Raw genomic sequence first — 14,215 nt, 5'->3', positions numbered from 1 at the left:
TGAAATAAAACTCAAACTTAACAAAAATTCAACCCTGACCAAGAAGCTCAAGGCCTAAGAAGGCCTAGTAAGCCACTGGGGAGGGAGGGAATTTAAAAATGCTGAAAAACCTAACTAGATGGGTAAAAGGTACTGGCCCCATGAAAATTGCAAGACTACAAGGATCTGACTTCTTTCCTCTGCAGAAAAGAGATGACTGGCTTTGTCCCGCGTGACGACGGCAGTGGACAGGAAGACTCACCCCTCTGCAGTCAGGAGCCTCCAAAGGTTTCTAGAAAACAACACTGAGGAGTGTATCTACACAGGTACAATTGATGTCATCTGTGTGGATACAGCATCCTAATTGTCCGTGTAGAAAAATAGGCAACTTTGTCTCCAAACCTTGGCACCCTGTTATAAAATTACCCTCAAAAAGCAAATGGAATATACATGTGCCCTCCTTCTGATCTTGAATACTAAGGGGAGGATTTTAAAGCAGTGCCTTCAAATAAAACATTATACATGAAAGCAATGGCTCTTATATAATTCTGTGTGTATTTTATAAAATATGCTTATACACATGTAGATTACACGTGTACATTTACATTTTTTCCAGAGTAGTTACAAATTTGTACAAAATAATTAATGTACTATTAGGAATAATTCTAAAAGCTTATTTTATAAAAGGCAGAAAGGGGCTCTATGTCACTTTTGTGAAAAACAGAGTATATAATGTGCAAAAAGTCATTGGTTAAGAGATTCTAACAATCTTAAAGCACTCCAACCCACTGATATCCTTTCCTATTCAAAAAAGATAATTTGGTTTACAGATATTATGCCTGATTGAAAGTTAATAACATATCAAAGCATTAATTGCTAAACTTGTTAGTAGTGTCTAAGTAGCTGATACTTTTCCATTTGTGATAGATTTTTAATACTGAAGTGCTCTTTGGGGATTTGTCTTGTGCCCTTTATAAACAAATATAGGCTTTCGGGCATTTCATGTAGGCACCCAGTTATGAAGTTACCCCCTAAGTCAGTGGTTCCCAAACCAGGTGCTATTGGCACCCCAGCCAGTCAGATTTTCAGGCTACCCACAATGAATATTCATGAGAGAGATTTGAATGCATTGCCTCCACTACATGCAAATCTCTCTCATGAATATTCATTGTGAATATTCTGAAAACCTGAGTGGCTCGAGTGCCTCCAGGACCAGGTTTGGGAACCACTGCCCTAAGACTATTGGCATGACAGACATACATAAGAAGGCTCCTTGGAATCTGGCTGTGGCAACTCCTATGCGTCAACAGTGGGTATATATTCATACATCAAGTCTTCTGTAACAAACCAAAAATCTGAGACCCAATACACTTGGTGCCACACTGCAAAATGGAGATGCCCAGTTATACATTCAGCTACAGTTAGGAATACATGAGATCAAGAAATCCTTATTACATTTGGAGCCAGTGATCATTAATCTATATAGGAGAGGGAGGCCCATTTCCCTAGATGCATTCAATACTCGAGAGATAATATATAGGCCTTACCTTTTGGTTTGATACCTTCAAATTTTTTAGAGTTACCAGAAGAATATCAGGATAAAGGCTGACAAATATCAGGAGAATTATTATAAGCCAGACGAACACAGAAGCCAGCATCTGAGCAAATACAAAATACATTCTCTGTTGTCTGAGGAAAGTCCTAAAACAGAAGTAAAAACCAGAGTTATTTACCAGATATTCCAAATTCCTCGTGCAGCTCAAATAAGAGATGATATAAGTAAATCTGTAAATTCAACAATGCACTGTAGTAACGTTCATTTAAAAATCTCTATATATAAAAGGCACCACCAACGTTCTAAATGAAGCCTCCAGCCGGAAGTGTGAAGGGGGAGAGATATCCGGTTTCCCCATGAGTGTCTGCCCCGCCCTCGCTCTCTCTGTAACACAAACAGTGAAGGAAAACACAGCAAAGCACAAAATCAAATCGCTCTCTCTGTAATAGTGAAGGATTCAGAGGGGGGAGGGGAGAGAGGGCAGAAGCCCTCACTATCTCTGTAACACAAACACAGCACAGCAGGAAACTTAACACTGAAGGACTCGACTCCGAGGGGGGAGGGGACTGAGAGGACAGACAGCACAGGGGAAGGAAGAGAGGGCAGAGGGCAGGGACACACACACTCCCACATGCACACAGAAGAAAACCTTGCTAGCTCCCGTTTCATTTGCATCAGAAACGGGGCTTTTTTACTAGTATATATATAGTACCAGTAGGGACAGTATAGTAGGGTTCTAAAAATAGATGAATGTAATTCAAAGTTAGATTTTTTTTTCTGAATTCTGATAACTTAGAAAAAGATACTGCTGCCTGGCATGGAATGAGGGCATCATGCAGAGCCAAATTGTTCTGTGTACTAGAAAATAGAGAATCAAACCCCATAAAATCAGCATTGTAGCATAAAAACTATATGCTGATAAAAGACCATCAGGTCCAACCAGTTGGGTCATTTTCACTACCTGATACCACAAACTATTTGATCTCTTGCTTTACTTTTACCTCCCCCCAACACCAAGGAAATTTTTTTTTTGTTTGCAGTCCTCTTCTGCTCTTATTTCTTTCATCTCAGTTAGAACCAATTTGGGATCTGGCACCACAAATTTCCATTTGCACTATCTAGGTAGAGAAAGAGCAAGGGCCAGCAGGGCAGAAAGAGTGACATACAACATGGGTAGGCATTTTCCTTGATTTCAAGTTAGAATTTAAAATCTAAATACATACCTTTTCAAGAAAAATCTTGTACAAAGTTAGGTACAGTAACACTAATACAAACATAATACATAAATACCATACATAAAATCCTAATGGAGTGGAGGAGTAGCCTAGTGGTTAGTGCAGTGAACTTTGATCCTGGGGAACTGAGTTCGATTCCCACTGCAGCTCCTTGTGACTCTGGGCAAGTCACTTAACCCTCCATTGCCCCTGGTACAAAATAAGTACCTGAATAAACCACTTTGAATATAGTTGCAAAAACCTCAGAAAGGTGGTATATCAAGTCCCATTTCCCTTTCCCCTAATATAACTAAAATAGCCCCCCCATCCCCATGGTTATCACTTTTTGAATTTGTAAATATTTCTACTGATCCATTGAAGCTTCATTTTGAATCTGTAAGCATTTCTACTGAGCCCTTGAATTCCTCTGTTGTAGTTGATGGCCTGGCCTTTAGACTTAAATCAATAAAAAGTCCAACGGAGGGGAGGAATTAATCCGCCTCTATCAGTATCTATCTTCGCTATTCAGAATTTGTATGATTTAATTTCTTCCCAGATACTAGAATTTTCATCTCATTCTTTTGAGATACTTCAATATTCATGTAACTGATCCTTTAATACAGTGGTTTGTGGATTTCCTGTTATTTCTCCAGGATGCTTGACTTGTTCAGTCTTTGCCCCCTCAACTCATAGTAGAACATATCCCTTGATCTTATTATCAACTGTCAATGCTTGTCATTCATCACTGAGGTGTCAACTACTTCTGTTTGATGGTCTCTTAAGTGATCCTCTGCTTCTATTGCTCATTTTACCATCTCTACTTGAGAATACAACCAGCTTCATTATCTCCCACTATGACCCATTTTCCAATTTCAGGTCCCAACCACTACCTGAGCAGGTATGTATATGGAATACTTTATCACTATCTGCACTGGATAAGGCAGCACCAGAACAGACACATGCATCTCAGACACCATCATTAATGGTATCAGCAGGGGTTGTGACTCAAACAATTGCAGGCTACTGGCTAGGTGGTTTTAAAAGGGGTAAGACAAGTTTCTAAAAGAAAAGTCCATAAATATCAGCCATGTAGACTTGGGAAAACTACTGTTTATCTCTTGGAGCAAGCAACAAGGAATCAATGTACTCTTTAGAATCATCACTGGAATTTGCTATTATCAGACAAGATACTGAGCTTGGTGAACCTTTGGTACTTAGGCTCATATATCTGTCATCTTGAAGGAATACAATTCTTTATATTAAAGCCCTTAACTTTACATTACTACTAACAGCTAAGTTTTACATGCTCCTTTGCAAGCAGGAAGTATAGAGATTTAGCTGCAATCACTGCTTTGAAAGGGAGCCTGCCAGAGGCTGATTACAATATTCTGGCTACATGATTGTTTAAAAGTAGGGAAATCCTGGATTCTCTATGGGGAGAGCCATGGTAACTGGAGGGAGTAAAATGGACCAAGGAGAAGTTGGAAGAGTCCTGCACAAAAATGAAACAAAGTATTGTAAGAACAAACCTTTTTGTTAGGAAAGAAAAATATTAGCTGACAAAGTTATGAATCCTGAACTTTCCTTTAACAACAAGAGATCGCAGAAGGATAAAGCTAAGAGAAGCTGGAAAAGTAGGCAGGAGAACAAAGATGAAAATGGAAGAAAAATAGTTAAAGAAGTAAAACAGGACAAGACTATTTTTTAGATACATCAGTGACACAAAGAAGTCCAAAAGTTGCACTATCGAAAAGCATTGAGACCTTCTCTTAAAAGCTTTCTGGGGTGTTCTCCTATAAAGAGCACTTGTGGGGGGTGGGGGGAGGAGTTATCAACATGGGCTGCTGTTAAGTCTGGTCACTTTACCACAGGGTCTCACTGGCTAAGCCCTAGCACATAGGTTGTAATACCTTAAAAATGGTAAAATTATGTATCATACCTGATAATTTTCTTTCCATTAATCATAGCTGATCAATCCATAGACTGGTGGGTTGTGTCCATCTACCAGCAGGTGGAGATAGAGAGCAATCCTTTTGCCTCCCTATATGTGGTCATGTGCTGCCGGAAACTCCTCAGTATGTCGATATCCAAGCTCCATCCGCAGGACTCAGCACTTAGAGAATTACACCCACAAAGGGACACTCTGCCCAGCTCACCACCGCCGAAATGGGGGAGGGGAATTAACCCAGCTCATCCCCATACAAGTGGGGGAGGGGAATCCATCCAGCTCATCCCCGCGGAGCGGGGGAGGGACACCACACCCGCCGATGCAGGGGGATCTGGCTTATCCTGCAACCGCAACCGCGGGAGGAGCTGACTGACCCTAACACCGCCGAAGCGGGAGGGGTATAAAGCTGCCCTACAACTGCCCGAAGCGGGAGGAAGCGCCGGCAGAATTTAGGTCTCAATCCAGCCCCGTAAAACGGAGGGGAGAGGAATGCAGCAGCTCACTGTAACACAAACTCGTCTCAACTCTTGAAGAATCCAATTGAAAAAACTTGAACACGAAGTCCTCCTGAACTGAAGACTAAACTTGCACCTGAAATGCAACCAGAATATAAACAGTACAGATATCTGGGAGGGGCTATGGATTGATCAGCTATGATTAATGGAAAGAAAATTATCAGGTATGATACATAATTTTACCTTCCATTTCATCATGCTGATCAATCCATAGACTTGTGGGATGTACCGAAGCAGTACTCACCCAGGGCGGGACATAGCAATCCCTGACCGCAACACTGAAGCTCCAAACCGGGCCTCCGCCCGAGCAGCCACAGTCAAGCGGTAATGTCTGGAGAAGGTATGGGCCGACGCCCAAGTTGCCGCCTTGCAAATCTCTTCCAAGGAGACGGACCCCGCCTCTGCCATCGAGGCCGCCTGAGCTCTAGTGGAGTGAGCCTTCAGCTGAATAGGCGGCACCTTCCCCGCGGCCACATAAGCCGCTGCAATGACTTCCTTGACCCATCTTGCCACTGTAGGCTTAGCAGACCCTTACGAGGACCTGCAAACAGGACAAACAGATGATCCGACTTCCGGAAATCATTGGTCACTTCCAAGTATCTGATGATGACTCGTCTCACATCTAGATATTTGACAGCAGAGTATTCCTCTGGGTAGTCCTCCCTACGAAAGGATGGGAGACAGAGCTGCTGATTCACATGGAAGCGAGAAACAATCTTGGGCAGGAAGGAAGGCACTGTGCGAATAGACACTCCTGCCTCAGTGAACTGCAGAAAAGGCTCTCGACATGAGAGCGCCTGGAGCTCGGAAACTCTTCTGGCTGAAGTGATAGCCACCAAAAAGACGGCTTTCAACGTCAGGTCTTTCAGAGATGCCCTCGACAAGGGTTCAAAAGGCGGCTTCTGCAAGGCTCTTAGCACCAGATTGAGATTCCACGCAGGCACCACTGAGTGCAGAGGAGGGCGCAGGTGATTAACTCCCTTGAGAAAACGCACCACATCTGGCTGCGAAGCCAGGGAAGCACCATTCAGGCGACCCCTGAAGCAAGCCAGAGCCGCAACCTGGACTTTAAGGGACCTGAGCGACAGGCCTTTCTCCAGACCTTCTTGCAGGAACACCAACACTGAAGAAATTGGAGCAGTGAAGGGAGAAAGTGAGCCTGCTTCACACCACGCTGCAAAAGTACGACAAACCCTGGCGTAAGCAGTAGAAGTAGAGCGCTTCCTCGCTCTCAGCATAGTGGCGATGACCTTGTCTGAGAAGCCCTTCTTCCTCAGACGCTGCCGCTCAATAGCCAGGCCGTAAGACCAAAGGGGGAGGGATCCTCCATCACCACGGGACCCTGATGCAACAGGCCCTGCTCCGCTGGCAGTCGCAGAGGTTCGTCCACTGAGAGCCTGATCAAGTCCGCATACCAGGGACGTCTGGGCCAGTCCGGACCCACCAGGATTACCCGGCCCGGATGCTTTGCCACTCGGTCTAGCACTCTGCCCAACATGGGCCAGGGCGGGAACACATAGAGAAGCTCCTGTGTCGGCCACTGTTGGAGGAGAGTATCTACTCCCAGAGATCGAGGGTCCCCTCCTCTGCTGAAAAAGCGCGGCACTTGGCAATTGGCCGATGACGCCATCAGATCTAGGCTCGGCTGGCCCCAGCGCTCCGTGATGTCCAAGAACGCCTGAGCCGATAGCTGCCACTCTCCGGGATCCAAGGTATGGCGACTGAGAAAGTCCGCCTTGACATTCATGACTCCTGCAATGTGGGCCGCTGACAGCTGTTCCAGGTTCGCTTCCGCCCACTGGCATAGATTCATAGCCTCCTTGGCTAGAGGGGCGCTCTTGGTACCTCCCTGGCGGTTGACATAGGCCACAGCCGTGGCATTGTCCGACAGGACCCGTACTGGCTTCAGCGCCAGTACCGGGAGGAACTCCAAAAGCGCCAACCGAATGGCTCCGAGTTCCAGGAGGTTGATAGACCACTTTGCCTCTGCAGGAGACCAGAGCCCCTGCGCTGTCCTTCCCAAGCAGTGGGCTCCCCAGCCCAACAAAGAGGCGTCCGTCGTGACCACTATCCACTCCGGGGTCACAAGAGGCATTCCTGCAGACAACTTGTCTGTCTTCAGCCACCAGCTCAGCGCCTTGCGCACTGCTGGGTCCAAGGGAAGGCGCACAGCATAATCCTCCGACACTGGAGTCCAGCGCTGCAGCAGAGAGTGTTGTAGTGGTCTCATATGCGCCCTGGCCCAGGGCACTACTTCCATCGTGGCCGTCATAGAGCCCAACAGCTGCACATAGTCCCAAGCCCGAAGAGGAGAGGCTACTAGGAACTGGTCCACCTGAGCCTGAAGCTTGACAATCCGATTGTCCGGCAGGAACACTCTGCCCACTTGGGTGTCGAATCGAACTCCCAGATACTCCAGGGACTGAGTCGGGCGCAGCTGGCTTTTCTCCCAGTTGATGATCCACCCCAGGGAGCTCAAAAGAGCAATCACCCGGTCCACAGCTTTGCCGCACTCTGCATAAGAGGGGGCTCGGATCAACCAGTTGTCCAGATAAGGATGGACTTGTACTCCTTCCTTTCTCAGGAAGGCCGCGATGACCACCATTACTTTGGAGAAGGTCCGCGGAGCAGTAGCCAACCCGAACGGGAGGGCTCTGAACTGGAAGTGTCGGCCCAGGACTGCAAAACGCAGAAAGCGTTGATGAGGAGGCCAGATGGGAATATGCAAGTACGCTTCCTTGATGTCCAAGGATGCCAGGAACTCCCCTGCCTTCACTGCCGCTATAACAGAGCGGAGAGTCTCCATGCGAAAGTGCCGAACTTTCAAGGCCCGATTGACCCCTTTGAGGTCGAGGATAGGCCGTACAGAACCTCCTTTCTTTGGTACCACAAAGTAAATGGAGTAACGTCCCTTGCCAAGCTGATTTTCTGGCACCGGAACGACCGCACCCAGGCGGATCAGATTGTCCAAGGTCTGCTGCACTGTCACAGCTTTGACCGGAGACTTGCAGGGAGAGAGTACAAACCCGTCTCTTAAGGGTCGGCAGAACTCTAGCTTGTAGCCGTCTCTGATGACTTCCAGCACCCAAGCGTCTGAAGTTACTCTGGTCCACTCGCCCAGAAACGAGGACAGCCGTCCTCCAATCTGCACTGGGCCGTGGACCAAGGCCCCGTCATTGGGTACGAGACCCTGGGGGAGGACCGGAGGGAGCACCTCCGGGACGGCGGTCTCTGCGAAAGGAATGCTGCTTGGGGGAGAAGTTCCTCTTGAAGGAAGAGGGGGCAGAGGAGTCCGACCTGCCCGGGCGGTACCGACGGGCTTCCTGAAACCGTCCTCTGGAGGTACCGGGGCGAGCACTGGCCCGAGCCCTGACCTCTGGTAACCTCTTGCCCTTAGACGTGCCGAGATCGGTCACAATTTTGTCCAGCTCGACCCCAAAGAGCAGCTTGCCTTTAAAAGGCAATTTAGCCAGGCGGGACTTAGAGGCGTGGTCAGCAGACCAATGCTTCAGCCAAAGCCACCGCCGCGCAGAGACTGTCTGAACCATACCTTTAGCCGAGGCTCTCAAGACATCATACAGCAAGTCTGCCAAATAGGCCAAGCCCGATTCCAGGGCCGGCCAATCAGCCCTCAAGGAAGGATCCGAGGGGGAAGCCCGCTGCACAATAGTCAGGCACGCCCTGGCCACATAGGAGCCGCAAACTGAGGCCTGCAAACTTAAGGCAGCCGCCTCAAAGGACGACCTTAAGGCCGCCTCCAATTTTCTGTCTTGGGCGTCCTTTAGGGCCATACCACCTTCCACCGGCAACGCCGTTTTCTTAGTCACCGCAGTGATTAAAGAATCCACGGTAGGCCACAGAAAGGCCTCTCGTTCACTTTCAGGCAAAGGATAGAGGCGGGACATAGCCCTAGCCACTTTAAGGCTCGCTTCCGGGACATCCCATTGAGCCGAAATCAAGGTGTGCATGGCATCATGCACGTGGAAGGTTCTAGGTGGGCGCTTCGTCCCCAGCATAATGGCGGAGCCAACAGGGGCTGAGGGAGAGACGTCCTCCGGAGAGGAAATCTTCAAAATGCTCATGGCCTGCACTAACAGGTTGGGCAAATCCTCTGAGCGAAAGATCCGCGCTGCAGAGGGGTCATCCGCTCCATCCGAGCAGGGATCCGTCTCCTCCAAGGAATCCCCCAAAGGACCGTTGGGAGAACTCAGATACGCTGCCCTCATCTACATCAGAGGAGACAAAGTCCTCGAAGGCCTGGGAATCCACCCGAGGGCGTTTACTTCCGGGGGCCTCAACCTCTTTAACAGACGAGGGAGCAGGGGCAGCGTTTTGCATAAGGAAGGCCTGATGCAGCAGCAAAATAAACTCGGGGGAGAAACCCCCCAGACTGTGCACTTCCGCAGCCTGGGCCACAGCCCTAGACGCACCCTCAACCGGCGCTCGCAAGAGCGGGGGAGAGACATGCTGCGCATCCAAGATGCGTCCGGCGCGACACTCCGCGAAGGAGCCGCGCAGGAAGAACGGCGTTTAAATTTAGCCGCTTTTTTGCCGTCGCCCAAATCAAGGGCGTTCATGGCATTAACGTCTCCCACCTCAAGGGCGGCCCAAGAAGAAGCCGTCCGAGCAGAGTTGCCGGCCAAGATGGCGGAGGCGAGCAGTGGGGGATGGGCGTTTATGGCGGGAAAAACCGCCACACCGGAGGAAGAACTGGGACACTCACCGGCCTCCAAACTGCCACCCAACAAGGGCGAATCAGACTTTAAGACCCCCGCATCCCCTCTAGAAGCGCACACGCAATCCGGGGAGCGATTCCTTGCGCCCTCGCCCTCCGACGCCATAGGCCACGTGGAGATCAATCGGGGAACCCCCTGCCCGCTACAAAAAAGGTAAAAGTTACCTGCTTTCCGCTCCGAGCTGTAACGAACTGGTGTCCAGTGAGAAGCTGCAATAAACGTTTAAATAAACGTCGAAATAAACGCCCTTAAGGACGTCCAAAATTTTCTTTTTTTTTTTTTTTTTTTTTAACGGAGCCAGCGGGAGGGGGGAGAAAAGGAGGGACCTGGCACCACCAGGTTTGCACTTGCTCAAGAAGAGCCCTCAACCCCAGGTACTCAACAAAACCTAAAAATTAGGCTTGGAGACCTAGCCAGAGCTGCTGCTGTGTGTGACCACCACCTGCTGAGATAGAGAACATACTGAGGAGTTTCCGGCAGCACATGACCACATATAGGGAGGCAAAAGGATTGCTCTCTATCTCCACCTGCTGGTAGACGGACACAACCCACCAGTCTATGGATTGATCAGCATGATGAAATGGAATCAACATTTATAATTAGTTGATTGCTTGAAGGTTAATATACAGGGTCTTATGACTATGGTTTGCTGGATAGTATTATTGAATGAGGTGTAAACCCCAATTTTGTTCGCCTATGTTTGATCATAATGTTTATGGAAAAATTTATTAAACTAAGGATTAAAAAAAAGTGTTAATGACTGAAAGTTGAACGAAAGGCAGATATAAAAGTTGATGAGAGAAAAGGCAGAACTGCTCAACATTTCTGTTTGGGGTTCACTGAGGACAGGCTGGGAGGAAGACCACAGAAAATAAACAAGAATGGAAGTGAGGAAGACTACTACTACTTATTTCTATAGTGCTACAAGGAATACACAGCGCTGTACACCATACACAAAAGACAGTCCCTGCTCAAAGAGCTTACAATCTAGAAAGACAGGTAAACAGACAGAACAATTAAGGGTAAGGGAATAAAGAGGTGAGAATAAAGGACAGGGCAAGTGAGTTAGGAGTCAAAAGCAGTGGTAAAGAGGTGGATTTTGAGTCTGGACTTGAAAAGACCTCAAACGATTTTAAGATTATTATGCCTGTGAGGAGCTACCTAAATGTTCATGAACCAATTGGGTTAGATGGATGCATCCAAAACTATTAAGGGGACTTAGAGAACTTACATTGGCTCTACTGACTGACTTTTTCAAAGTTACTTAAAAAGTCAGGAGTGGTTCCAGAGGACTGGACACAGGTAGATATGTGCACAAAATAAAGTAAGGAGAAGGTTGGGAATTAAAGGCCAATTAGTCAGACCCCAGTGGTGAGTAAAGTAATGGAATTGCTGATAGGATTGTGCAGTTTATGGAATCCAATGGATTAAGGATTTAACACAGTATGATTTTACCAAACAGGCCTTGTCACATGAATCTGATCTTTTTCTTTGATGTCCAGAGTGCTGAATCAGGGGAGAGTACTAGATGGGGTTTATTTAGATTTCAACAAGGCCTTTGCATGGTTCAACTAAAACTGAATTCCCCTGGTATGTGCTCTAAAGTGAAAGGCTGGATTAGAAACTGGTTGACTGAGAGGAGGCAGGGATTAGTTCTTGCTCCAGATCTTTAAGACTTTTGTAAGCAATATTGCAGATGGACTGCTAGGAAAGGTTTGAATTTTTGCAGAATTTACCCTATTGCCAATTTTGGTGGACACCATGGATGATGTTGAAAAAATAGAAGAGGGATTAAGCAGTTTGAGGAGTGGTCTAAAATTTTTGATGCAAAGATTCAATGCTAAAAAAAAGTTAATTTGGGCTGCAAAAATCCCAAGGGAGTGAAACAGTATAGTGGGAGAAATTCTTCTGTGCATAAAGGAAGAATGGGATCTGCAGGTGTAATTGAGTAATAGGATCTCTTCTGCCCTCCACTCTGATACCTCCTAGAAGAGGAGGATGATTTACAAGTGGACCTGGAGAGATACTGTGGGGGGTAATATATGCAGTGTATGCTATGGTGGCTTGTGATGTCAGACTGCACTGAACTCTGTGCTGAAATATTTACTTTGCATCTTAAAAAAAAAAAAAAAAGGAAGGCCTCTTGACCGTGACTTTGGCATCAAAATAAGCAAGATCTCTAGCTGTCAAATCTTTGGAATATGCTCTCAGCAACTAAGTCAAGTTTAGTTGTTAATTGCTTAATCAATAGGAACATATCCTATGACAAATCATAACCGTTCCTAAAAAAATTCTCTTCTTTTTATTACTGTTTTTGTGTGTATCATCTATGTTTGCGAAACCTCTTGTCTCTCGAGTACTGGACTTCAAAGATGGTCTACATTAACTTTTCATAATTTTCAGTTTATCTGATTACCAAGGCAATGTTCTACCTTTTGTTTCCTGTACCTGTCTCTGGCTTTTGTGGCTGTTAGCTAGCTCATTCTCCCTTCTGTCCTGGGGGGTTCCTGGCTGCGGTGTTCTTGTGGCAGCCCGGTCTTCCAGCTGTTTTCTCCTTATCATCCTGTGGTTACAGGGTGCTGCCTGTATGTTTTCCTTTCCTGCGCTAGTCCCCTGGGGGGGGGGGGGGGCACCCCGTGCTGGTTCCTTTGGTGTCCTTCCTTGTAGTCTGGGAGAGGGGTTCCATCCTGGGTCTGTGGAGCCTCCGTGGTTGGTTTTTCCTGCGCCCTGTGGCTGGTGTTCAGTGCGCGGCTGGCACCTTGGGTCCCGTGGGTACTCCTGTGTTTCTTTCTCCCCTCCCAGGGTGTGTATCGGTTCCAGTTCGGCCGTGATGCCCTTACGAGTGGGTCTGAGTGTATCGGTTCCAGTTTGGCCATGAGGCCCGCTTGAATGCCTACTTCCCTTTCTTCCTGAGATGCTGCGTGTGGGTAGGCTAGGGGTGTTGGATAGCTGGGGTGTGTAGTGGCGGGTCAGTCTCCCCTAGGCCTTGGCCTCTGCTATCAGCGGGCCTCGGCCTGGGCTCAAGGGCTCATGACCAATCCAACAGATTACAGCTACTAAATGGACTTGGGAAAAATCCACAATTTCGGGAATAACATATATAGAATGTTTGCATGTTTGGGAAGCTGCCAGGTGCCCTTGACCTGGATTGGCCGCTGTCGGGGACAGGATGCTGGGCTTGATGGGCCTTTGGTCTTTTCCCAGTATGGCATTACTTATATACCTCTAGAAAATCAACTGGTCTCCAGTGGAGTTAATTCATCAATTGTCGTGGATAAAGTCTCTTGCTATAATGATACTTGTATAAATGAAGTATAGTATGGACAGTGGCCTTACTGTCTGGAACTGGCCATTCCGGAGCAGTTTATGCCACTGTAACCTTTAGTTATGTGATTTCTGACTCTTATAGGATGAAGAGGGAAGAAAGGCACTACAGTATTGTGCAACATGACTGGGTAAAACAAGGAAATGCAGACTGCTATGGTCAGCAGTTTCAGACTAGCTGAAATCAGAGATGAGGAGAATGATGAACAATGGGAACCAGATCTAGCTGTAAGAAAAAAACTAAAGTGTGTGTGTGTGTGGGGGTGGGGGTGGGGGGGAGGGGGTCGGGTCAGGGTCTGTGCATGTGAAAAAAACCAGGATGGAATAGGAAAAGAGAATTAACTATGTAAAACAAAACTTCATGTAAGCTGATGCCAAACAAAACTGCATAAAGGTTTGTATGAACTATGTAGAGCAGGAACTTGTCAAGTTGTCAGGCCTGCGTCTTGCAGCTGTCTGCTTTTCAACTTCCTCTCACAGAAAAACTAATCATTACCTTTACTTGAGCTAAGGAGAAACATCTTGTTATATTTTTTAATCTGTCAGTAATATGATCTATATTAATAAATCCCACCTTTAACATTCTGAAGCTCACTCCAAGGCAGAGAAGCACAAAAATCCTGTAGTCTTCATAGGCTAGGACCAGTCACCCTCACTCTTAGACCCGCCCTCAGCCACGCCCCATCTAATATAATAAAACGCACCGTGAACGTTCTGAAGACAACGTTCTGAAGTCACTCAAACACTCCCTGGCTGTAGGGTTCGTGGATTCATGGTATGAAGCCAGCCAGCCGTCTCTGCCCCGCCCTCGCGTCAAATGTCATGACGTCGAGGGCGGAAAATAAAAAACCAAACAGATCGCACCCACGCACGGTGCGTTTTATTATATTACATTTACCTCCGTGGTGGCGGTTCCGGCAGCGCAGCGTCAGGGAAGGAGGCGG

At 47.2% G+C, this 14,215-nt stretch overlaps 1 protein-coding gene across 3 annotated transcripts in view; it reads right to left on the bottom strand.

Moving 5' to 3' along the window:
• ATP11C (ATPase phospholipid transporting 11C) overlaps positions 1-14,215 on the bottom strand; it is a 265,355-nt gene that overhangs the window by 13,127 nt on the left and 238,013 nt on the right. For all 3 annotated transcript variants that reach the window (XM_030210362.1, XM_030210361.1, XM_030210363.1), the window contains exon 28: positions 1,527-1,680. In XM_030210362.1, the coding sequence (XP_030066222.1) occupies positions 1,527-1,680 (154 nt within the window). The remainder of the gene's footprint in view (positions 1-1,526; positions 1,681-14,215) is intronic.

Source organism: Microcaecilia unicolor, chromosome 7 (genome assembly GCF_901765095.1).
Source record: "Microcaecilia unicolor chromosome 7, aMicUni1.1, whole genome shotgun sequence".
NCBI lineage: Eukaryota > Metazoa > Chordata > Amphibia > Gymnophiona > Siphonopidae > Microcaecilia > Microcaecilia unicolor.
This window is presented reverse-complemented; position numbering and strand designations above follow the sequence as displayed.